General features: G+C 33.4%; 1 protein-coding gene across 1 annotated transcript in view; it reads left to right on the top strand.

Annotated features, from left to right (window-relative positions):
- The first annotated feature begins 17,845 nt into the window (after window positions 1-17,845).
- LOC142328381 (uncharacterized) overlaps window positions 17,846-27,962 on the top strand; it is a 38,476-nt gene continuing 28,359 nt past the window's right edge. The window contains exon 1 of the mRNA XM_075372088.1: window positions 17,846-17,938. Coding sequence (XP_075228203.1) covers window positions 17,846-17,938 — 93 coding nt within the window. The remainder of the gene's footprint in view (window positions 17,939-27,962) is intronic.

Here is a 27,962-nt window from a genome sequence, read left to right as displayed (position 1 = left end):
GGACACGGTTAGTAAATAGAGATTCGTTTATATACGAGGTCTGTAAATAAAGTAATGAGACCGGTTCAGGAAAACTTTTTATTTACAATCCAATTATACATGGAGTCTTTCACTTTCTAAATATTTCCCCAACCCACCTAACCCGCGGAACCCACTCAACGCTTCAGACGGTTTCCCCGCTTATCGTAACAGTGTTGGAACTCAGAAACCGGAATATTCTTCAGACGATCGGTTACATTTTTCTACGTTTTCTACAGTTCTAGAACGGTGTCCTTTCAGGTGTTTTTTTAAAGTCAGGATCAGGAAAAGTCGCAGGGACTCATGTCAGATGAATAAGGCGATTCAGGAACTGCAAGAATATTTTTCTTTGTCAAAAACTCTTAAGAGTGCAGTGTGCCAAGGTGCATTGTCATGATGCACCATCCAGATGTCTTCGATAGCTGGTCTCACGCAAGCAACTCTTTTCCGCAGTCTTTCAAGAATTTCTCAGTAAAGGTATCGATTTACAGTTTGTTCTGTAGGCAAAACAAACTCCTTACGGATAATGGCATTACTATCGAAGAAACAAATCGGCACGATTTTGATTTTTTATTTTAATACTATTAATACGTAATATAAATCAGCCGTTCATATAACCGTATTTTTACTAGTAACTTTACAGTGTTGCCACTTTGGCTGCCAAAAAAACTAGTCTCGTTACTTTATTTATAGACCTCGTATGTAGGTAACTCGCAAAGAAACGGAAACAATATCGGGGCATTTTCTAAAAATTAAAATAAATTTAAAACAATTTATATGAACACATGTCCGGAAACGCCTCGTTTTCCATTTATAGGTTGCGAAAAATTTCGCCCTGATTTCTGTTCCACAGGTAAAATGTAGCCGCACTGAAATTCTTTTCCGCTTAAAAATTCTACATCTATATTCTTTTTTAAAAACTGAAAAGGCATTTTTAGAAAACTGATACTCAAGCGTAGTAATTAATTTTCTTTAATTTTTTGAAAGCAAGCAAAACCGTTCAAATGCGTTACACGAATTTTATTAGATCGGCTGTTAATACTGCCGACTAAAAAATAAACATCTCAATTTATTTATTTTTCAAGAAGAGACAGACTTATAAGCCACATACTAAGGCATCCTGGAATAGTCGCTTTAATATTTGAAGGACAGGTAGAAGGGAAAAATTGTGTAGGCAGGCCACGTTTGGAATATGTAAAACAAATTGTTAGGGATGTAGGATTCAGAGGGTATACTGAAATGAAACGACTAGCACTAGATAGGGAATCTTGGAGCTGCATCAAACCTTGGAGCTTGGGAATCTTGGAGCTGCTCAGTCAAATGACTGAAGACAAAAAAAAAAATCTAAATAATGATTTCTAGTTTCTTTACATTTTTAACATAACGCGACGAGATTTAATTAATGCTATTCAAATATCATTTTATTTAATTTTCCTTTTTACTTACTACTTCCTTGTAGGAAGTAAAGGAAGTATTATGATCGCGAAAAATTTGGGCTTTCAGATTTCAACGGAAATATCCATTTTGACCATTCCTGAATCCATTTTGACTAGTTTCGGCGTGACGTCTGTACGTATCTCGCATAACTCAAAAACGATTAGCCGTAGGATGTTGAAATTTTGGATTAAGGACTGTTGTAACATCTAGTTGTGCACCTTCCCTTTTGATTAGAATCGACTTAAACAACAGTGTCCAAAATCAGATTTTATCTCCTTTTTTTAAATTTTTCGTTAATTTAAATATATTGATTTGTTAATTATTAATCTCTGATAGTAAAAAAAAAAATTTACAATAAAAAATATTCAATAACAATAAAAAAATAAAAAATCAGAAGTTATTAGAGAAATAAATTTTTTTTTAATTTTCATATTAAAAATGTAAGTCAGTGGTGTCCACATCAGATTATTCGTTTTTGTTGATGGTTGCATGATAATTATCTAAAAAACACACTACTAGATAGATATAAGACTTACATTTATTTAAAGAGTAATAAAGGAACTTTTACTCTACCTAAAATTTCAGGTTCGATTGTTGAATTAATAATTTTATAAATATTTGAAGCTAATAAGAAATATATAAAAAATATCAGAAGTTATTAATGTAATAAAATTTTATGTACTTTTCTTTTTAAAATAATGTGTATATGTAATTTAATAGGCGTATAAGGAAGTCATGTGGTGTCCACATCAGATTTTTTTATTAATCGATTTGTTTCTAGATATTTTTGAACATCGAAGCGATTCTTGTTTCGCTTCGATGTTTTGTTAAATAATAAAACAATATTTTTCTTCAGCGTTGCGGTCCGTTTTGTTTTTAATAAAAGTCAAATTTCTTAAATTCGTCTTCATATTTAGAAAAGAAGAAAAGTTCATTATATATAAATTCTATAAAAATAAAATTTTAAAAAGAGAAAAATAATTAAATAATGTAAATGTAAAGTTAAAGAATATACTTGTAAAAAAAACTATACAACGATAACACTGATAAACATAATTTTTGTTTCCTAATATGCGATACGTGATTTTAATCTGGTTTTTGATGCTGAAAACGAATACGAACTTAGAAATCTTTCTATCACCCACCATTTTTGAAAATCTTTTAAATTTTTAATTAAAGGATTTTTGTTTCATTTTTCAACGTATAGTTAGCATTTTAAGCTCCTATATTTTTGTATTTACAGATCTGTAATGTACGCAAAAAAGCAATTCACGAGATGGTATCACAATTAGAGAAATATTTTAAAAAAGTTTTTTGTCTATCAGTGAATCTCCCGTATCTGTTTTATAATAACGTATTAGTGAAAAATATTCAACCCCAATTTTACCCTAACTTATAAAAGGTACACGTATAGCCGACATAATACAGTATAAGGCTTCCTATACGCTCATCGGTCTTGAAGGGCGACTGATACAACACAGCTGGACTAACGAGAGAAGTGTTTCAAGGCCGCTAAACAGATGTTGAATGAACTCTAAAAATGTACAGTATACGTATTAATAGGACCTTATATGGATCGATGGAAGCTTTTATTTAAAAAAATCATACATTACGTGTACTAACAAATCAAACGAAAAATGGAAAATATTTTTTTATGAAAAATTGTGTATATATATATATATATATATGTATATATACAGAACGATTCAGAAAGGACTTTAAAATTCTCAACGCGACGATAATAAGTCAGTATATTTACGCATTCGACTGAGATGCAATTTTATAGCAAAACGTAACAAGCTTTTCATAAAATAGTAACAAAAGTTCGATGTGATCTCAAACCCAATGACTGAAATGCGAACTAGATTCCGCATATCCATATAAATCATCATTATGTATCGTACACAGAATAAATATCCATATCTTCTGCAACTGCACTGCCAACTCTAATTTTTCAGTTCAATAATATTCGAAAGAAATCGTACTATATAAGTTTTTACAAAGGTAAGAAAAGAACAAACGGCTAAACTTTAACGGAACCTCCCCGAAAAAATCAAGCGGCGTCAAATCGCGGGTACAAAGTGATCGCGTAACCATTTTCTTAGCTGTACTGAACGGAATCGCAAGCGCTCGCGATGAACGAATTTTTACTATTACTATAATACGCCATCAAAACTTGATATGTTTCATTTTTTTTTAAATCGCAATCTATATGCCTTACAAGTAGTAGGTCATTTCCAATCAATTTTCTATAACACTAAGCCTAAAAAAATAAAAACAAAATAATAAGTTCAAGTTAAAAGTAAAGTAAAAAAGTTATAAGTTAAAGTTTGATAAACAATAATAAGTTAAACGGAAGAAAAGGCATGAAACGTTATACAAAAAGGTACCGCATCTTAATTCAAATTAACCGCAATCAGGAAGCATGCAAAAATCGCAGATTCCTACACCCTAGCCCGATTTTCATAAAAATTAAATAGGATCAATTGTCTTCTCCCCAAATCGCAAATTTTATTGAGTATATACTCACCTGTTTTCCAACAAATATGCCCTCTCCCCGACACACATATACGTAGTTTGTCGATCGGTTTTTTCATAAGCAATGCCAGCTTTTTCCTGAAAATTTGACATAAGAAAAATCCAGCAAAGTTTGATAAACAATAGATACGTTTCAAGGCACCGTGTTTCTGGAAAGGAGACCGTAATATGAAACTGCTACCGCTCACTAAAACCGTGTCACAATAGAAGGCAACGCAATAGTCCACCTTCTACTTAACTACATAAGTATAAGGCGGACTGCGGTAAGGAAACGTCCTTCCTTTTCTTATTCTGTATATTCGTAAATGATCTGCCTCAAACTCATGAATCGATCATCGTTCCCTCTTCCTAAGAGACAGATCTGTATCTATATCTGAAAATAATTATTCAAAAGGATTTCAAAATTCTACGTTAGCGATTCAAAACGTATTCTCTGTGCGGATAATGTAACCGACTAACGTTAAACGGATAAACCCGACGCGTTACTTTTCGAATACATGTAAAATTGTTAATTACGCGGATAAAATTTCCATTAACGACAACGATAGTATTTCTGTTGCCCGTAAAGCGAAAGTTCTGGGTGTTTTCTTAAATGAAAAATTCTTTCGAGACGATCTAATCGATCCGTCTGCAACAAAATCAAATCTACAGTTTTTCTTTGTACCGGTCAAACAGAAACGTTAAGTTTGTCATCGTTATTTAAATCATCGCTTTGGGCATTCTCAAGGTCAGAAACCTTAAGATACAGGTGCCGGTAAAATCTGCGTCAGAATTTGTACTATACGTTACAGACATTCGGGTTTAATCGATTCCGTCGTAGAGGGTTGTGTAATACGTAAAAACAAAAGAGGAAGGTAACGATTAGAATACGTAAAAGGATAGCCGAGGACGCAGGATGCACTAATTATGTCGAGTTTAGCAGTGAACAGAAGAGAATAGAGGAAAGTACCTAACATTAAATTAAGAGTAACGACTAATAACTGGAGAAAAATATTAATCAAAGGATAAAAAAGCTATTCCGACCTCAATATATAAAACTTAAGTGGAGACAGATATAAGCTACAAAAAAGAAGCTTTGACAGACCTATCTGCGCGGTTCTTACACTGCTCGGCGACCGTGGCGCCTCCGGGTGATGAACAGGAGCGAACAGTTTGGTAAACGATACCTCATCGGAATTTCAAAATAAAACTATATATCCACGCGATGATACAGACGAAATAAATAAATTTACCTCTAACAAAGAATTCCAAATTACGGTAAAATAACAATTCACTTAAATATATGTCCGTCTTTCATTCAAGACAATTTAATATGGCGCAATGGCGCACCCTACATAACATCTCAAATCTAAAGTAAAGAAAACATAGCTCGATAGGACTGTAATAAGATCAATCTACTACCGTTTAAGATAAAAATTATGTCTGACTATTTTCGAACAAACATAAAAAAAAAATACTGCCGTCGAATCTAAAAGAATACCTCATTTCTTTTGCGATGGGTGATTAAAAACATTACCGAGTATTTATAATACTCATAACATTATATATTATCGATTACAAAATATAACATCGATCGGTTAATAGAATTTCTCGACTCGGCGAGAAATGTACACATGCTGAAGAGCTGTACAAGCTCTGAGGGCCATACGCTTCTATGCGTATGGCCCTCAGAGCTTGCTCAGCCTATCGGGCTCTGTCGGCTGAGGCCGTTTTCGTACTTTTAGGCCTGTCCCCGTTGGAACTACTTGTAAAACTGCGTTGCGAGTCATATGAGGGAGCTGACAAAACAGAGTCGTATGACCTACCGTTCAAGAAATGGCAGACACGCTGGAACACCGCTTCCCCAGAAGCGTGGACACGTCGTTTAATCCCAGAAGTAAAGCCGTAGGTCCTTAAGAGAATTTGGTGAGCTCGGTTACGAGCTTACTCAATTCTTGACGGGCCACGGTTGTTTCCGGCATCACCTGCTACAGACTAGAAGATCCGATGACAACGCGTATTCTTATTGTAGAGAGATTGACGATGCGGAGAACGTAGTACGTTGCCTTAGATGGGAGATTCTACGGAACAACTACAGGTATTTGGGTCCAGAAACACCGGGTAACATAGTACAAAAGATGCTGCGTGATGAAGAGAGCTGGTTAGTTGATCTCCAGACTGGTTAGCTGCATTATCCGTAACAAGGAGCTACAGGCGAGGACAGCTGACTAGCCTGTGTCAAGATCTACGAATACAAGAGCCTCATACAACAAATAAGGTGAAGATAAGAACCTCTGAGCAAGGGGGGGTGGGCAGTTTCCTGCGGAGCCGTAGGGTTAGTCCGCGCTTGTGCGGATGGGCTACGGTGATGATGCACGGAGACTCCTGAACCCCTGAGCTCAAAAGCATCTCCCGGGGCTGCTGGTCCGGTCCCGGGATTGGAGGACCGGTGAGTGGTGGAAGTTTAGTCGGTAGGGCGCAGGTACATATACGCAATCTTAACAACACATCTTCCGGAACCTGTGAGAGAGTCCGACATTTTGCCCGTAAATGGGGGTTTCTCCGAGTCATCGGTAGAAAAAAAACCAAAAACGTACACAGATAAACGCCACTTTATTATGGCGAGTACCGTAAAACTCATTCGATCGCTTAATCGTCTTTAAGCGATTAGGTTTTAAATACGCAAATTTTTCAATCAAGAAAAATCATTCAAATTATTTTTAGCGGTAAAAAAAACACCGATTTATTTACAGTGAAAGCAGCTTTTCTGTTATTAAAATAATTACCGCACACGTTTTTAAAAGCTGTCCTATCGCAAATACGATTAGAGATTTTTACAACGATATTTTAAAGTTACGATGAAAAATCAAACGCGTCGGTATGTGCTAGTGTCAATCAGATTAATGTTTCATTTCATTTCTATTATTCTGACCTGCAATTTAGTTATTGTACTACTATAAAGATATGCGTGTGTTTTTCTGTAACGATTTCTCTTCCGTTATCGACAACTTTGTTTTCATGTATTTATCTTACATCTTAATAGATGAAAATTATTTTCAACTTTTTTAAAACAAAGAATTAAAATTTAGTTACATTTTAAAAATCGATATACGGCTAAAATTACGGTCTTTCCACTACGGTTTCAAAAACTGCGTTTCTAAGATCAATCGGTACGTTTTAAAATCACGTAAAAGCGAAATGGAAAAGAATTAAATTTACAAAATAAAAAAAAGAAATCGAAACAATTACGGTTCAAATTAACAAGTTTCAACCGAACATATCGTTCATTCGTAAGAAAATTTCGCTTTGTAGAGTTTTTACAAAGGGAAAATTTTTTTCGAAAACTAATTTTTGTAAATTTTCTTCACTGAAACATTGCTAATTTAAAAGTGGAACAAAAAAATAATAAATAAAATTACATAAATAATAATCTTCAAGAAAACAGGAATCATAACGCAAAAACATATACGCGCGTGCGCGCACACACACATATACGTAAATGAAGAATGTAAGGAATAGGAATTATTGATAACCTAAGAACGTAGCAAAATCTAGAATATTTTTCTCCATAACGTCCCCTTGTGAGCGCTGGAGGCTTCAGGGGGGGGGGGGAGAAGGCCGACAGACAAGTGGGGGCGTTCAGGAGGTCTAGGAAGGCGATGAATGATATAAAAAAAAGCAAAAATTTTGTTTTCCTGATATTTCAAACTAAAATTAAATACCTAATACATTAGTACAAAAAATTAAATGGACACCTACTCTTTATGATATAAAATGAATGCGTTCAAACTTCTTCAACTTTGTAACGAAGATGCTTAGAGAGACGAATAAAAAAAAAACTTCAAGCTTGAATACTTACTTTTTAACAGTATACTCCAGATTTCAAATATTCCACTTTAAAGAGAAAAGGCAACGTGTGTCTTTAATGCTGCCCATCTTCCGATCTAAGCAACGTATTGATACAAATAAATATGGAGATTAAAGGATTTTTATCTAACCGATTAGTTTTAATGATAAATTGTGAGGTCTTTAATGTAGCGTTGCGGTTTTTGGCTTTTGTTCATTTTGTCCCGGGGTATTGAAATGTACTGCAACATGTATCACTGTTCTCTGCTCAACCCAAGACCAAATTTTGGGGAGCTAGAAAATTTTTGATTCTCAATTTGGGCGGTAGGCGAAAAAGTTTGGAAATTGATGAACTAAAACACATAATTATAAATAAAAAAAATATCAATAAATATGTATGATATCAATAAATAATCTAATGCTCAGAAATATCTACCCGACTTTTAATGTTAATATCTAACACATAATTTTTAAAGAAAAAATTAATATGAATAGATTCTATAAGAGAATGGAATAATTTATTTTTTTTTCACCTCACATCAGCACGATATTACCTAATAGGTTACATTTTTTTTATTCGTATTTGATCAAATTAATATATTTTATACTAAGAGAAAAAAATTACACTTGCCAACTACTCTATTCGATTCTAGCTAGTTATTCTTTAGTATTAATTTTAAAAAAAATTTAGTAGAGTTTAAAAAAATATATTAAAGTAATAAGAAATTAGCCTACTTTCATTCGAAAGACGATAAACTGAAAACAAAACTACAATAATATTATAAAATAGTTTTTTATTAGCCGAATTTTAGCATAAGTCCCTTTCATTATTGTTAAAAGAAACATATGAAGCTTAGAATGTACTGAAAATTTAAGATGCATGGTGTATATACTTTGCTGAGGCTAAGAGATTGCCACAGATTAAAAAATAATACAGAAATGCATCAAACCGGTCGAATGACTGAAAAATATATTTAAAATGATCATGATGAATTTAAAGTACCAATTAACGGGATAAAAATAAAATTGAAAATATCACAAAAGGGAAAAAATCATTAAGGGGTTAACTGAGAAGAATAATTAATCTTAAAACACGAAAATACACAAAACGAATACAGCTTTACGAAAATATATTTCGTAAAAATGATTATATAACAGACAAACTGATGTAATTTTAATATACTATGATTTTATTCATACTACCACGAATTTATAAGTTTCTATCTCGGAATTTTATAGTTCTGAAACACGCGACAATTTCGAATCTATAAATTACAAACCCACCTAACAAAAATTTATAATTAATCGGAAACACAAAGAAAAAATACTAAGTATAATATTATTAATATTTAAGTACTATTAAAGGGAAATACCAAACTTTTATAGTTTTAGGCTCATTAATAGAATAAAACAAATTAAATTCGACGATTAACCTAAAATTCATAATTGCAAAATACCGGTTACAAAATCAAATAGTGGAGGGGAGGTTATGTTAAACAAGGAAACATTTTTAATATAACAAATGACACTCGGTTCGTATAACCAAGATTTAGATTTTGATGACGTATACAATATAACAATAAGGTAAAATATTATTCACGATAACATTAATATAACCAGTAGCAGCTTGTCTAGTTCCTACCAGCCAGCTGTGAATCAGCACCAGCAGCAACCTTGCAAGGATTCCTAGTTACAGTTTGTTTATGATCGATAAATAACAGATTTAATAATTATACTTACAATTATAAAGTGTTATCCGATTGTAATTAAATCCTTTAATATGTCAGTATGTATATCAAATAATAAATATCTCACTACACGTCACAACACTTATTTTTTAATATAAAAACACTGGCATCACTCAAGTAAACATAACCACAGGTAAAACGTACTACTGCCAACTGCCGCGGATACAAACTGCAATCTACACGGCGTCTCCATTGCCAACCGCTACAAAATTTCCCTATTGTAACGAACAATTGTTTCATTCATTCATTCATTTCTTCATTGATACCTGTCTGTTTTACGTTTAAAAAATTATTTTAATGAATGATATAATAATGATTTTTGTTTAAGTATTAAGTAATCCTTCAAACGACTTCAATAAATACAAATTAAAATTTACAATAAGAATTATTAAACTTTAATTTACACAAAAACGTTAACTTTCCTTAAAAAAAGAAAAAAATTATTTTAATGAAGTAAAAGTATTCTTATTTTATTAAGCATAAAAAAATCCGTTTCACACCGATTTTATTTTGCATTAATCATATTGTTATTTATTTATTAATTAAATAAAACAAATTAGATTATGCAATTTCATATATAGAAATTATTCATTACATTATGTTAAAAAAATTATCTGTCACAGAAGGTTACAGTATAAAGTTATAAAGTAGAAAAATAGTATTCATGAAAATTTACATAAAGCATCATTTGAGCTATCAAGAATATGAATAACATTTTTAAAAAATGGTATGCCAATACCTTGAACAAATAGATATAATATCCCCTAGACAAAAAAAAAAGATCTGCCCCAGCAATTTTCTTGATGAATCAAGGGAAACAATGTTAAAATCTTGATTTGGGCAACATTGCAAAAATAAAATAAAATTATAGTTATAAAGGAAAATAATAGTAAAGCAAACATGTAAAAAGATTCTAAACTGTAAAATAACTATAACAAAATTTAGAAGGTGTTAATGGAAACTATTTGAGCACATATTGATGCACATTTTAGTAGATCAAAGAAGTATTCACTAGATGGATTGTAATACTTTAAATATGGATAAATTTGCATGATATAAAAGTTATATCATGCTTCTCAGGTAGCTGTAAAACACTGTTTTACAGTTTATCGTTTGGATAAAGTTCCTGTTAGGGATAATAGTAATATTTGATAAGGTTTTTTTTATTTATAAATTAAAAATAACCAAATAAATCAAAATTTCTGGGTATTTTATTAGACGACACAATAATTAATTATTTTGGGATGATCAAATTGATTTTGCTTTGCCAACAAAATTAAACCATACTGCTTTGCTTTGATGTGACTTAATAAAACATCAAGTGTGTCTCATTGAGGCAATGACGCTCAACGTATTGTCTATGCAGTCGGCCTATGGTGAGACACATGTGATGCAATGGCTGTGCCACACATCATCGCCGACAAGTTGTTGGCAAATGGTCAGGTGCATATAGGATGGGTGGTCTGGAGAGTAGTGTGGTAAACCTGGAGGATTGCTGCTTCCGCTACTGGCTCCGGGGTACAGGGCAAAAGCATGTAGTAGCCTGGACCATATCGACCACTGTTTTAATTGTAGGGAGGCTGGCCATGTCAAAGGACTGTCACCAGGAGGCCAGATCTTCTTCCTGTAATGTGCATGGACACGCTCCTGGAGGGCGGGGTTGCAAAATTACCCATGCAGCATCAGAATCGGCTGCTGCTGCACCTGATACCACATGGTTCCGGTCTGGGACAGCCCTGTCCAGGAGGGGTGGGATGCTTTGGAGTCTCACTTTTGATGATCGAGCTGGAACTCCTTTTTTCCAGGGGAAATATTAAGACCGTACTCCTGGTGGGGGTTCCCCATTTGAGGCAAGGCAATGTAAAGACTGGAGTCCCTGTGAGGGGGGTACCCTCACAGGGACTTATTTGAGGCACAGCAAGGACAGACAAAGTTCTGGCTGCCTGGGTGGGGCCTTGTGAATGGCGTAGCTGGGCCCAGAGTTATTGTCCAGGTAGTTTGAGGCAGCAGCACCCCCCAGAGCTGAGTTTCTGTTTGAGTGTGTCCGGTTCTACGGAGCGGGGCAAATAAAGAAAAGAAGTGTCTCATTAAATATTTATTATATTTGCATATATTCCTTTGTAAAGTAAAATTTCATTTCTTGGAGTTTCCTCAAAATAGTCAGAACAATTATTCAAGATATAAAAATGGGCTGTCGGGATACAAAAGTGGGCTAATCGATATCAATGATTAGCATCCATAAATAAGGATAACATAGAACAATCATTTAAAAATTATATTTTTAATTCATAAATTAATATTTATGAATGTTCAGTCTTTGCTAAAAGAATATCCATTTATTCTGAAAAAAATAACAATATGCACCTCTGTCTTATCAGACAACATAATTGGTTTCATGTAACGCAACACAATACTTTGACATATGAGAAAGAGTCTTATTATGTTTCCATTGCTATTTGGAATAAATTACCAAACCGTTTGAAAGATTATTCAACCGATTAATTTATTTAAATTATTATTAAAAGATAACCGAGCAGTAAAAAATTATTAAAAGAATATTAATTTTTTTTAAATAATACTAATTAAAAATAATTTAAAAAAACACTGAATTTTCTGATTTCCATTCAACGTGTATGTAAATACTTTGATCAAATAATTTTCATTATCACATTCTTAGTAATAATCTTCTATGTTTAGTATTTTCCTTCACATTAATTTATTTTACACGTTCATATTTTAAATAATTAATATGAACTTTAATCACATGTATATTTATTCTATTGTATGTGTACTTAGTGATTCTGCTTTCATCAAGATTTTACCGCGGTTTCCTTTGATCATCCGGGACAGTTTCTGTTTAAAACGCTGTAATAGCATATTTAGCGACATTGATGTGATCAATATAATGTATAATTATGTACCAATCAGAATAAAAGATTTATTTATTATCCCAAAAGATGTTCAATATTTGTTTATTATTTTTAAACAATTTTCAAGTGTTATGTTTATTGTGCTATTCAATAGAAATTAAAATTGTAAAAATGTAACAAAAAAAAATTATTATTTATAAAATTATAGACAAAGGAATTCTTAGTTGTGAGACTGTATATCTCTTCCCGGCATATTGTCTCTTATTCTTGTATGTTTTGTAGCAAGACCTTGACTTATTACTTTTTTCACCAAAATTAAATTAATTTTTCTCTCATCACATGTAGTGATTTCACTAATCTAATGTGATAGTGATAATAATAATTACAATATTCATATGCTGACTACATATATTGCATACTGATCTTAAGTATTCTTTTAAATAATCTCTCCTTACAATTATTACACAATTCACCTTCTGCTTTACTATAAGTTATTTTGTGCCAGCAACAAACAGTTCTTTGTATTGAAGTCTGAGCCGGTTTTGAATGTTTGATTTTACTTCTTTGTTGTAAAACTTGGCTGCAAACAGTAACTCCTCAAGGAACTCAAAATTAAAAAAAGTCTGATAGGGCAAATTTTGGACTAATGTAAGATACCACCCACCCAGTAGCAAAACCTTCCATTGAATTTTTCAGCGGTTTCAAACTTTGGTTGTTCTATATGCAGACACCCTGAAGAAGTAATCTCTATGCACTTTATCTCTGTAAACTGGATTTTTTCAGCTGCAGCTTCACCTTATTTTCAATTATTTCTCTGTAATACGTGTCTTTAATAGTATACTGTCCCTCCAAAAATTACGACAAACTGGAGCTTTACCGTTCCAAAGTATATTTTCCATCAATTTATCGGCTGATGGTTTGGTCTTGAATATTTTCCTATTTGTAGAACTGAAATTCTCCACTCCATGAGTTGCTGCTCAGGTTCTTGCTCATAATGAAGCATCCGGGTTCATTCCAAGTCACTAATTTTTCCAGAAATTTCTTCAAACAAATAGCGTTAAATTCCCAACAAATACAAAAATTTGGTTTACAATTGTCAGTAAATTATCTTGGTACCATCTTGTACAACGGTTTAGTTATAAATATTTCAGTGAAGCATACCGATAAATAAATCTTTTATTCTGATCGACATATAATAATAAATTTTACAGATCATGTAAGGAATGAGTAGACATGCGACTTTACAGATTAAAACAAAAGAAACCGTTTAGTATTTGCCAAACAGATCATGGGGAACTGTGTTAAATTTCAATCAGAGGAGCATCACAAAATGTACAGATATGAGTACTTATTATGAAGTAAAGAATAGTAACAATTAAAAAACTAAATGTAAATTAAAACACTTGATCAAACTCATTCTACGGTTTAGATGACTATTTTAAACTAATATTAATTCAACTAAGTCATTTTACTATTTGTGGCAGCACAATAACTGAAGTACAAAAAACATAGTTTACAGTTACTTTCCCTGAGAGTAATAATTTTCAGTACCACCAGCCCCTGGTGATCACAGTGATATGCGACGTGTGCATTTCAGCAGGCTTGACATGCCAATTTACAACAGTAAATTTGGATGAGTGAAGAATGTAATATGAAATCACTTCACTCCTCTGAGTTCGTTATAGAACGCTTGTTTTCCTGAGAATTGCTACGTCAACTTAAGCCATGACTTGTATCTCATGTCAGCACCTAACAAACATTCATATTAAAGTGGTATCTCCCAACAAAAAGTAAAGCATAGTTTTTCATAATCATAAACAAATAAATCAATACAAATAATTTATCGATGGCAAATCTTATGCATCGATGTGTTGTTTACTAGTAAATACAGCAATAAGGTAAATGACAATTTTTAATATACCATCAAATAACTTAAATCGTTTCACATTATATTCATACATCGGTAGTTTCAACTACTGTATTATTACCAAGGAAACAAAATGCATTAAAAACTAAAATAAATATTTCCATCAAAATTATTATTATATCATTTTGGTTTCAAAATCAAACAGTAATTACCAAAATGTTGTTTTGAAATATATTTAGCCAAATTATTTATAAAACCTTAGCTGATTGTACAAAAATTATAAAAAATAAAATATGATTTGGTCAGTGTTCATAGCAGCCGGTATTATATCAGCCATAATATATCTTGTAAGTATGTAAATTAGTATATTTAAGAAGAAAATGGCAGCGCTTTTGTAGGGTATTTACCAGAGAGATGGGAAAAGGTAACAAAGTGAATAATCTGTGTAATAAAAATCTACATAACTTCCTACTTCTTTTTCCCTTCCTTTTGTTTGAAGCAGCTGCTGTTTTGCGTAGATGACCATTAAATTGAATAAAATTGAAATCTAATTTTTGTTTGATAAAATTTTACGAGTTCTCTGTTTGTTAATCCCATTTTTCTTGATCGTGTACATTACATAGTACTATGATGCAATTACTCGGCAACTAGAACTCAGAATGGTAGTATTGATGATACGGTTAAAATAGTAGAAACAATAGCTTCTTTTAATAAAATAGTTTCTTTGAGTCAAATGAGTACCACTCCTGCAAAGTTCCTTTCGGTAAATGGTTATATTCGCTATCAGTTGTTATTTTAAGTATACTATTAAATTTTTATGTAATTGTTTATCTTTTCTTCACATTATATTCTTATGATGGATTTTTTAATGCACCTTGGTTTTTTCTTTTTATTTTCTTTTGATGGAATTCCTCTGGTACATCTTACTGTCATTAGTGTGTTTATAATGACTATATAATTAGTATTTTGTTATAACCTAATCCTTTACAACAGGTACCAGAGGAGAGATTTATCCATTAAGAATGAACCTACCTAAGTGAGGTAGTTCAGGCATTGAAACACGCATACTTAGTTTTGAAAAACAATCTGTATTCTGTCATATGGAACTTAATGTGTTCAAACAAATAAAAAAAATTCAGACAAAAATAAAAATAAACTATAAATAAAATAATAATTTTCTTAATTAAGTGCCGACATTAGTCAATAGTTTGTATGTATTTAAATAGATAATATAAACAATGCTTGTGTACAATAATTATTTTAAAATAATTTTCACTTTTCCTTTGTTTAACATTTAGTTATGTAGTGTAGTATGAAATCTCAGAAATAAATTAAAATACGATAAAAAGAACACTTTATATTCTCAGTATTGTAACATTTTAAACCAAACAAGACAATAATTTCTTATTTAATCACACAAGCTTGAGATATCACAAGTCTGAGTTTATTTTTGTTAATAGTCTAATCTAAAGAAATGGTTAATTTCATAAGAAAAGGTTAAATAATATTTTTTTTGTTTTACAAAAAATTCATCATAATTAATGATTATAAATTTAATCAAAGTCACTGCTACATGACAACTTTTCAGACTTATTAACTAAGTTTAAGTTTGTGCTTATAAAAAAATTCTGTTTATTTATTTTTTTTTGTTTTTATCAAGTATCCACCAAGTGTAGAATATATGATAATGAGTAGGTGTACTTGACAACATTATTTAACATTACACAATGCTGCAGGGCACTCTGAAAGTGTGATTTGTTGTGATGCACATTTTTAAAAGCAACTGACTAAATTTAGATGAGTTTGGTTAAACAAGTCTGAGGTTTAGATGGCTTTGGTTTATCTCATACAGTTTGCAGCCAAAAATGTTTAAATTATTGTTGATACTGTACTTATAAAAAGGTGTAATAGCGAGTATAAAAATTTGTAGCAAACAGTTGTCTTTTAGCAAAGGTTGGTTAAAAAAATATCAGAACAAATTTTGTTACATATTATAACACTTGTCACATATCTTATAACAAGCAGAACCGGTATGAACAGGTAAGTAGAACCGGATAGTGATATGCGGGTACCAGATATTTATTACTTGGAAGGGAACCCTAAGATTCCCTAATACTATTACCTAAGATTTCTGTGCATATGTCATTATTAAAATAAGTTTATTTTTCAAAGTTTCACTTCAAACAGGTTGTGCAGCTCGTCAGAAATCCTTAAAAGTAGTGGAATACACACAAATTGAAGTAAAAATTTCACTTGACAAAATCCCATCTTAATTTTTTATGGAATAAAAATTTAACGTGAAATTAATGCGTATTAACATTATGCACTCGCTACAAAAAATTACATCGATCTTCATGTCAGGAAAATAGTTTACTGAATATATAAATGAAATATTAGAATAAATTCAGTCTTTTTTAATTTATTCACAGGAACAATGTACTTACCTCACTTTCTTACTATTCTTATAGAATATGATTTAGTCCGCAACTTATAGTATTACTACACAAAAAAATTGTGTAGTAAAATGACACATTCTCTGTTAAAAATTTATTGCTCGCCATTTATGTAGTCATTTGGATAAATTTATGCGATTGAATGAGTTTTCAATGAAACCGATGATAAAAAATCATTCATATAAGCCCAGTGGTTCTTAAGTTTTAATTAGTACCGGAAGATATATATATTCACATAAGAAATATGATTTATTTATAAAAAGAAAGAAAACATATTCTGTAATTTATATCGGAAAGTTTCATTTACACACGAGGGAAAGTAATTATTTAGAATTATTCATGTTTTGTGTGTGTTATCAGTGAATTTTTTGATATGATTGAAATCAAATTCTGAAGAATATTAGCTGAGTTTATAAAGAATTGAACGCTATAAAAAGTTCACAATTGAATTTGCAGAGACAGAAAATTTGTTTAGATTACATAATATTAATAGCGTAACTATTTTTAGGAGATAACATGAAGTACAAATTTGAATTCAAGTTTATATTTACAGGAAACTGAGGAAAAATTTTGATCTTTTTCATTCATTAATTATGGAATCCTGATAAGCCTTGGAATTTTTTAACTACTCAAAATTTAGTTTTTATCATAAAATACATAATCAGCCATAATCGGGTACAAGACTGTTGTAATTACTGGAGTGGAATATATAAATAAATTAATAAGCAAACCAAAGTACACTTTATGACTTTGTAAAAGAATCATACTGCAAACCTTAACTGTTGAAATGACTGTGCACTAAAAATAGTTATAAGGCAATGTATTTGCACGTTACTTATGTAATATATGATTAATGTGGATTGAACAGCATATCTGGCAGATTAGAACAACTTACAACATTATTGTTCACTTGTATTAACTTTTATGGCCCGATTAGGACTACGATTAGGTAGTCCTTTATTAACTACATGCTTCTACTCATAATAGCTTTCTTATTCGTCTCTTAATTGTTTCACTTTATGAAAGATTTTAAAAGTACCTCTGACTATTTTGTAAAATGATAACAATGAAAAGTAATTTTTTGTTTAGATGTCATTTCCTGAGGCAGCGGCTCGACTTCTTAAAGGCGATGAAAGTGATGATGACGAAGAATTTGAAAAAACTCTTGGCGAAGATGAAAAGGTATAAGTTACTAAATCATTCTTTTTGTATTATTTTACATGCAATATGCGTATGGATTGAAGATTTATATGCTTTTCCACTAAAAATAAATGGTAAATAAAAAAAGGTAAGTACAAACATATATAATTTAAGATAATTCAGAGCCTGCACCAGTCATCTTGATTGGAATGGTAGAATCTCAACCTTTTATTCGGAAGATCCTGGGTTTCAATCCTAATCAGGCATGGCATTTTCATACACTACAAACTTTCCATTCTATATTCTCAAACCTCAAGCTCGGAGCAGGTGTGGTGAATTAAATATCAGAAGGAAATCAACAAATGTGATTTCCTTCTGACTTACAGACATAATTCCAGTGATAAACCGGTTATTGCAGCTTGACAGAAGCAATTTGTTTTATGAAGAGTTTGTAAATATATTCTATTGCTATTTCCCTCCTGGTTTAGAATGCCTGTTTTGAAGAACTCTCAGATATAAATGACAAAATAAAGAATAAAGCTAAGAGCCCGCATTTAAAATTTTAATATATAAACAAAATTAACCATCATTTAGGGACAACTTGACTACAATAATCTTGATCTCAATGAGTTCCTAAAAAAAAGACTTTAATAATGGGAAAACATGCTAACTTTCAAGTTTAGAAAAAGAGACAATTTTTTTTTCAGAATTTACTTGTAGTAAACAGAAGAATACACTCAAGGAATCATAAGATCTTGTTGGAGAATTTGGTTGCATAGCTCTTAGCTGAATTACATTCTACAGACAGCAATGGAAAAATCAGGCTAAGGAATAATTCTTGAAAGGGGTAATAACAGCAGCAATAAGTAGTTTTTGTTAATGATGACTGTTTAATGGTTGATATAACCAGAACAAGTGTAAATATTTAATTTTCCATTAAAGAAAATTAAAATTAAGTAAATTCTTAATTGTACTTAAACCTCAGCATATGCTAAGCTTTAAACACCTAATTATTGAAAGAAATGGATAACTATAAAATATAATGAAAAAAGTGTACTAAAATGAAATATAATGACATGCTCTGGGAAAATATTCTCTTAACTGTGTTTCTGGGAAGGAAGTACAGAGCAGATTATCAAAAAAATCAAAGAAAGTTGGAAAAAATAATATTAGAGATTACTAAAGTAGAAGGTAAGATAATCTGAGAAGGGAAATTGTTTGGTTATGGTTAGAAATAACTAATATCAGTGAGGTAATCTGAGGCAAACATGAGCAAGATTTGTGGTCAAAGAATTGCAGGATAATTAATAAAAGGTCAGATAATGGAAACACAGAATTGGAAATAATAAGAAATAAGAAACCATTAACAGATGTGAGAGAATTTTTAATGTTCATAATAGAATCTAAATCTAATGCTAAAGCTTAGAAACATACATCTTTTGTAAAGATCATTACTTCATCAGATAATATAAAACTTTTTTGTCAAAATATTAAAACAACAGAAGGTCGTTTCATCTTCTAAGTCAGTTATAACTGATATGAAACAACTTGTCATTTTCTTTTTATCTTCTAAGGCAGTTATAAAGGACATGAAACAACCTTCTGTTCTGTTTTAATATTCTGACAGAAAAACGATTTTTAATATCTGAAGTAGTGATCACTAAAACAGTGCTCAGGTAAAATTAAGAAACTAAAAGCAATAAGTGTAATTTTTATTATTAATAATAGTTTATTATTATTATTATTATTATACTGCTATGTTACTAAATTACAAATTTATAAACACATATAAAAGTGCTACCCAATAGGAACTGATTCAAGATTTCAAAATAAATAAATTTCTGTGGGCAAGAGTGCCCTGTTTTATTTCGTTTTGTTTTCCCTCTGTTCATCATTTCATATTTTGGAAAAAACACAAAAATTTGTGAGTTTTATTATTAGTATTTTTAAGTCAATTAGTGAAGGGAATGAAAAAAGGCACAAAATTGTTAATTGCAAAACTTTTGTAATCCACATTAACAATTTCAGCCATATCTCAGCTGTTTCTCAACTGATGTGAACTAATGAGTTGTCAAATTTCTCACAAAGGCTTAACATTTTATCTAATAAAGATAATTCAGTTAAACTAATATTTATAGAGATATTGATGACTAAATAATTAAATGGCCATTATTTTGGAATTTTCAAACTTATTTATTTTTTAGATGTTACAGAGTATGTACACATCAAATTTAATTAAAATGTCTCAATCCTTTCTTAAGTTATACATTTTTATTGAAATGGCAGACAGATCGAAAATGAAGTGAACTAGGGGATTTGTCCACGTGAAGTTTGTTTACTTTGATGTCCTGAATTAGTGCCTGTTTGGTCAACATCTACCAAGATACTCTGTGTAAGATTCTATAAAGAAAATGCCCCTTGTCCGTTGTCTTTACTTTGCAACATCTATCACTTTTTTTCAATGTAGTATTTTGTCCTTAACATACTGAAACTACAGATAATATAACAAAAAATTCTGAATAAAATATTTTTATGTGAGCTCTGGTGAACAGCTGGAAATAGAATATCTGGGGGAAAAAATCTGGAAATAAAATATATAATATTTGTTAAGGCTATTCTAACGGTAGGTAAGGTTTATTATAAAATCATCAAATCTTAATTTGAAATTTATGGTCAATGTATCATGAATGAAACTTCAAAAAGAAAAAAATCAATAACTAAATATGGAAGTATGAATTTGCTGTTTCATTCTAAAATGAAAGGATGAACGAATATGAAATTCAAGTTTGTAAAAAATAATTTTGTTGTGCATTAAGTGTTTGTGAAAAACGAATCTGCAGGCTACATCTTTCCCAATGGCCGCTCCGCGTTTTTGAGTTATTTTGACTGGTTTTTGGTAAATTTTTCGGTTTGGACATACAGGCATCGAAGTGAATTGGATAACGGACTATTGTGTGAATTTTTTTATGAATTTTGGACACGGGCTAACAGAATTATTAGCGTTTTTTCTAAATTGAAAAATTTAGAGGTTAGCGAAGTTTTCTTTGGATTTCTTCGTGACCCTGAAGGGTATTAAGTGACCAAGAGTGTTGAAAACTGTGTTTAGTAATCAAACAAAACTTTCTGCAGTACCTAAGTGAGAAAAAACATTGTTTGAGTAAGCTTTTTTGAATTTATAGGTTATACTAATATAATAGAATATTGTAAAATTTTTCAAAGTCAATAGACAGGCCTAGGCCTGTCAATACGTCATAGTTCATTGAAGTAAACAAGGACTTAGTTAAATTTTCGAAGAAAATTTTATAAGACTGAAATATTACAAAGTCCTACAGACACTCTACTAGGGGAAATCCTTTCCTTACATAACACCTACAGTTTTCATCCTATCCAAAAAAAAATTTTCCATATTTTTCCGAATCACAACTTTCTCCATCCGTTGACCCCCCAAAAAATTTGTTTTAATCATTTTTTTAACACATACATTTTACCTACCCCCACAACTCCCCCAATTTTTTTTCTGGGGGGGCACCCCCCCCTCCCCGAGTAAGGTGTCATTGAACTTGGGATTGGGCCCTGAGTCCAACCTAAGGTCATGAGATGACGTGGCTCTTTACCGCTGGAGGTTAAATCCTCACAAGCGGCTGGAACATCCGGGACGTCAAGAACAAAGAAGGAGACCACTTCAAATGAGGCAGGAGATATGGAAACGAGCAGCGTAGAGGTTGGCAATGTACAAGAGATTAAGAACTGGAAACCGGTTGAGGGAAGAGCAGCGAAAAGAGTGAGAGCCGGCTCGTCGGAGGGGGAAGAAGCCTCCCCGACACTTAAGGATGTAACATACAGACTGGGTCAAATACTAATCCAGCTAAGACAGAACCTAGGTAAAGCCAGTATCTCCACAATGAAGGCCCATGAGAGAGATCTCACTGATATTTATAAAGAGCTACAAAGAATTAATGACGAGACACCTGAATTGGAAGACGTAGGGACGCAGACAGACACTTTCGTGATGAGATGTCCGATATACTGGATACGGATCTAACTGAGGAACAGTTGCTGGATAGGCTCCCGGCGAGGTGGTCGACCTGGGTAATGAACCGGCTTACCCAGGTGGCGGCCATAAAACCAGGCGAAGACAACTGTCATTTTGTGGATTTAGCTAACATAGGTCCCAACAGTCAATTTGCTGACGCAAGTCCTGGAGCATTGGTGCTGCAGGACTCAACTATACTTGAGGATAATAGAACAACAACTAGGGGCACAAGATATACCATACTTTACGATTCTAGTAAAGGGGATAGAAATAAGGCATCACATGTTGTCAGAGCCCTCAGGAGAGTGATAGGGAAAACCGATTCGGCAGTATTTGTAGTCCCCACAGGCCCGGTGGGAATAATAATTAAAAAGATCGTCATTTATGTCATGAGAAAGGGCAAGACGCTTCCCAAAATGGTGCTGCCTAGTCAGGGAGAACAAGTGCGGTCAAGATCGAGGTCGGCCTCGGTGAGAAGAGGTACACCTCCAATCGCTGAAAGTAAGACAGTAGTAGTAAAAGCCCAGGGGAAGTCATATGCAGATTTGGTTAAGACGATGAAAGAGAAAGTAAGAGCAGAAGAGGCAGGTGAGGTCTTGTCTATTAGAAGGGGCAGAAATCAGGAGGTCGAGGTGAGAATTAAAGGCTCTCAAAAAGCGGGGGAGTTCACCTTGCTGCTCCGAAGTCGTGTAGCCGATCTCCAAGTAGATGTCAGGACTAGGGGTGATCGTCGAACCGTCGTTCATGTCAAAGACTTAGAATATGACACATCAGAGAGTGAAATTAAGGAAGCAGTTGAGAAAGTCATAGGAACGGGAGAGAGCTTCCAAGTAACTTCTCTTAGAGAAGCATCGGGTAATACTAAGAACGCGACTGTGATAACAACATACAGGGGCGCTGTAAAACTGGTGGCTGAAAGACTAAGAGTAGGGTGGGTGAACTGCCGTACGTATATAAGAACTGAGAACGAGAGGTGTTATAGGTGCTGGGCAACCGGGCACGGCAGAAGGGACTGCAGTGGCCCTGACAGGTCCCATTTGTGTTTTAACTGCGGGGGTCAGGGTCACTCAATCAGGGACTGCCGTGAGGCCACCAAATGTCTAGACTGCGATAGCCGGTCACATAGGACTGGAAGCACAGGGTGTAGAAAGCCGCATGATTAAAGTGCTTTTACTGAATAACAACAGGAGTTTACTGTCCGGTGACCTTGCAGAGGAAATTGCCATGAGAGGTGAATATGACTTTATTGTAGCCACGGAGCCCAATGCACGTTTGGCGGCCAGGCCGCAGTGGGTTCCGGACAGAAATGGTGTGGTAGCCATCAGACGTGTAGCCAACAACAGGGATTTCGGACTTTATATCAGAGAGGATGATATTGTTGCCGTTGAACTATGCGATTTGATTTTGGTGGGGACTTACATCAGCCCAAACTGTGCTTTGGATCAATTCCAAGATAGAATTTTTAGTCTACAGCGCATAGTCATGCAGTCTAGGAAACGCATATTAATACTCGGTGATTTCAACTGCAGAGCAACGGCAGCTGGCGCCGTCTCATCCAATGTAAGAGGTAGAATACTGAAGGAATTCCTGGCTACTACAGGGGCGATGTGCATAAATGACGGAACACCTACATACAATGCCAGAGGGCACACATCAATAATAGACCTAGCAATCATCGATAACAGAATACATCTGGACACAGTAGTCTTTAAAGTATTGACGGAAGTGACGGCGAGTGATCACAAGGCGGTAGCCGTAGATATCAATGATCAAGTCACAGGAAGCACTCAACAAAATGTCGCACCAAGATGGTCGAACAACCAAATTCAAAGGATCGTAAGGAATGCAGCTCGTAGAATCGCAGAGTGCATGCAAATAGATCCTGTGAGCTTTCAAAACATTATCACCGATGAAATGTCCAGAATCCCATGTAATGCAACAAGGCATACTACTGTGTATTGGTGGAATGGTGATATAGCTACTCAAAGAGATTATATGCACAGATGTAAGAGGAAAGCGCAGAGGCTTCGCACCCACTTCGGTATAAATGAAGAAAGTAGTAGAGCCATGGAAGAATATAGAACCGTTAGAAAACGCCTAAATTACCTTATTAAACTAGCTAAACGCAAGAAGTGGCAAGAACTGTGTAAAGACCTGGATAACGATCCTTGGGGTAAAGCATTCCAAATCATAGCAAAACGTCTTGGTCGGCAAGCTCCAATACTAAACAGTGATGAAGCTATACAACAGCTAAGAACCTTATTCCCCAGGGAGGATACTGGAAACAGAGTGATACTTGAATGCGAAAGGGGTAGATTCGATCAACAAGAGGTGTTAAATGCGATCAAGAAACTCAGCAATAAGAAAAGCCCAGGACCAGACGGTATACCAGCAGAAATTCTTAAGGGTCTGGCAGAAGCTGTTCCCTGGGAGATGGTGGACGTGGCCAGCTTTGGACTTCAAAACCGCATGTTTCCAAGCTGCTGGAAGGCGGCAAGAACTGTCTTCCTGCCCAAGCAAGCCGCGAATATAGATCAAGCTGGATACCGGCCCATAAGTCTTATCAATAATATGGGGAAGTTGGTTGAACGACTTATAGCTTCCAGACTACAGAATGAGTTAGAGGAGAAGAACTGCCTACACCAAGAACAGTACGGCTTTAGGAAAGGGCGTTCCACGATACAGGCGATTAAGAGAGTTACAGAATGGGCAACAGCAGCCAAAAGCGGTACTCGGAGATCTAGAAGTCTGCCACTACTTGTGTTACTGGATGTAAAAAACGCATTTGGATCTGTACCATGGCTGGCGATTATTGATGCTCTAATAAACATGAACATCAGTGATTACATTGTAAATCAGATTAATCAGTACTTGCACGATAGACATACTGAGGTCAAGACTGTTGAGGGCACGGTAAATTTTCAGATGTTTGGCGGCGTTCCACAGGGGTCCGTTCTAGGACCCATACTCTGGAATGTTTTCTATGATGGAATATTCAGGCTTCCTTATCCGGAAGGAGTGAGGATTGTCGTCGGCTATGCAGATGATGTTGCGGTACTGGTGGAGGATAGGGAAGTGGACCGTCTTGAAATTAAGGCAAATCAGGCCTTACAACTAATAGACGAATGGTTAGATAACAACCAACTCCGAGTAGCCCCAGCTAAGTCAAAATGCATTTTGCTCTCTGGCAGGAGAAGGGTCAGAGGAATAAATATAGAAATAAGGGGGGAAATTATTCGTGAAGTCAGTAACGTCAAATACTTGGGCGTATTCATAGATAAGAGTCTAAAGTACGGTTATCACATAGATATGATTTGTCAAAAGGTGGCCCCTACAATTAAGGCTCTAAGAGGTCTGTTAATAACCACTGTGCACCGAAATTGGTGGTCAGAAGGTTGATCACAACGGCAATGATGTCATCTATCTTATACGCGGCACCAGTCTGGGGCACTGCAATGAATGTACAACGCAATAAACGCAAACTTAGAAGCGTGCACAGAGTAGCACTAATACGAGTTGTCTCAGGATATAGAACAATTTCTTACGATGCGTTATGTGTCTTAGCTGAAACGCCTCCCATTGAATTACAGATAAAAGGTCGAAGCATGAGGGCGGCAGGTGTGCCAAGAGCCAAGGTAGAAGACACAGTCGTTAGCAACTGGCAAACCGCATGGTCATCCGCTCAAACAGGTGAGTGGACAAGGAGACTTATTCCCAATCTGATAGAGTGGGCCGTGTATACTTGAGTGGATGTCCGGCCCAGGGATGTAGTGGAAAAAAAAAAAAAAAAAAGCTAGAAACTGGAAACAAAATTGCACCTACATACATTACAGTGAAAGTATTTTACAGAGATTCCATCTCCTTTAGAGAAACATGAGACACTACTTCTTAGCTATGTGTTGGTATCAAAACTTAATACTTAATAAGAATGGAGGTTTTCCTCAATTCTTATTGGGAAGATCTAAGAAGTGCCTTGCTCTTACTTCTACACAGTTGAGTACAAACTAAGTTGTGGGTCTCCAGGGATAAGTGATTAAAATGCATAAAGTAAAGCTGGAAGAAGGTGGCAAGTTTTGTGAAACAAATTTGTTTTTTCAAGAAGAAAAGTGAATCTTTCTTTGTTTGTTAAGGCTGAAGATTGATCTACAAAAAAATAAAGATTTATCTTGAATTCCAGATTACATTTCTCTTTACTCTGCTGACAGTTTTATATTTACAGTTTCACCATTTGTGAAAGAATATTTGTTGATAAATAAACCAAGGGTTCGTAGACTGATAGCAATGTTGTTAAAGGTTCTTGTATGTTGATTATTTTATTGCTAAAGTGAAGAAATGACTAGAATGATGCAACCATCAGCTCAATAAGAGTTATAAAATGACTGAAAAGGGTCAGTGTAAGTTAAGAAATTTGTATAACGACCACAGAATAAGCATTTCATAAAAAACAAAAACAAACTGCAGATGGATTTTCCTCCAATAACGGTGTTTTGGAGAATTTTGGGAGAATTTATAGAGAAGCATTAGCAGTAAAAATACTCAAAATTGCTTTTGAAACGGTGATGACGTCAATTAATCACTTCAAACCAGGCTTTTTGATTTATCCAGGCTATCTGAGTACATAAAACATTGACTAACTGGAAGTCACCGCTTATTATCATGTACAATTGTACACGCTTATTAGTTTATCTAGTCGTGAATAAACCAATAGAACACACAAATGTGGGGCACAGTAAAATCGACAAACAGAAAACATCATGGTGTACTGTTCATATCTAACACCTACTCACCCAAATTCACATGGGTCTAGGAAATAAAAACGTGGAATCTTTCGATGACATACAATCAGAAATTAGTTTACTAACCGTTTCCATAAGTAAGTACATAGATTATTGAAAAATAAAAATTATAAGAAAAGTCGTGTGGTTAAGAAAAATGGGAAAACGATTATGTCATCATTATAAAATTAATATTTCATAAAAATTCACAAAAGGCGATAATTTTAGAGAAGATACTGAGTAGTCTCTTCTTAAAATAACTCCAAAAACCATTAAAAATTGTATTTGAATGTCATGTCACAAACTAATTTCATATCATCACAATATTAGACAGTACCCATGAAATCATCCGTCACTTGTGACATTTCCACTTGTGTATCGTATTCATTTAACCTAGTTTTGCTGCGTTTGTCCCTCTACTAACTTCTGGATAGTCACGTTTAACTTGTTTGCCTACTGATTTCGTTATTATTCTTTTCACCATAGATTCTAACTATTTGTTTTAAGTTATGATAATTTTGGTAAAAATATGGCTAAAAGTGATTGTTTTAAATTTCAAAAATGTGTTATATCTTGTCATCATTTTTAATGTCTTTTAGATGTCTTCATTTCTAGTTGCTGTTAACATTTTAGCAGTAACCACATTTATTTAAGGTTAATTTATGTTATAAACTTAATGCTTGTGGTTGGGATTATTTTAGCGTTTTTATTTACGTTCACATGTGTTTTATTATCTTATGTATAGTTTATTTTTATATCAATTTTAGTTCGATGGTATTTGCGGGGGTCCTTTTACAGCCACTTGTTTCGGTTCTTTTCAAGATGTCCGCGGCTGATCTCACTGAAAGGAGAGAATAAATAAATAGTACATATTTTACCTTTTTAAATACATACTTTGCACTGTAATATAATTAAGATAACAACGGCATTGTAATAATAAAATATTAAAATAAAGAACAGTTTTTTTTTAGTACAGTAATTTACGTATATCATTTACTGTATAACTTAACAAGAACTAAACCTGTATTTCTCCATTAAATGTGAGTCAATTTACGCGAATACTATCCGGAATGTAACACCCGCGTAAATTGAAGGTGCAATGTATAAGAAATAAATATAAATTTATTTAATAAATAAATCTAAAAGTATAAATGTAATCGAACTAAACTTAACCTACGCTATAGGGTAAGTTCGGTTAGATTATCTTATTATTTAAAGTTATTAGATTATAATTTTAATTTATTTCCTCCTTTGTGTG

Source organism: Lycorma delicatula, chromosome 7 (assembly GCF_047948215.1).
Source record: "Lycorma delicatula isolate Av1 chromosome 7, ASM4794821v1, whole genome shotgun sequence".
Lineage (NCBI taxonomy): Eukaryota > Metazoa > Arthropoda > Insecta > Hemiptera > Fulgoridae > Lycorma > Lycorma delicatula.
This window is presented reverse-complemented; position numbering and strand designations above follow the sequence as displayed.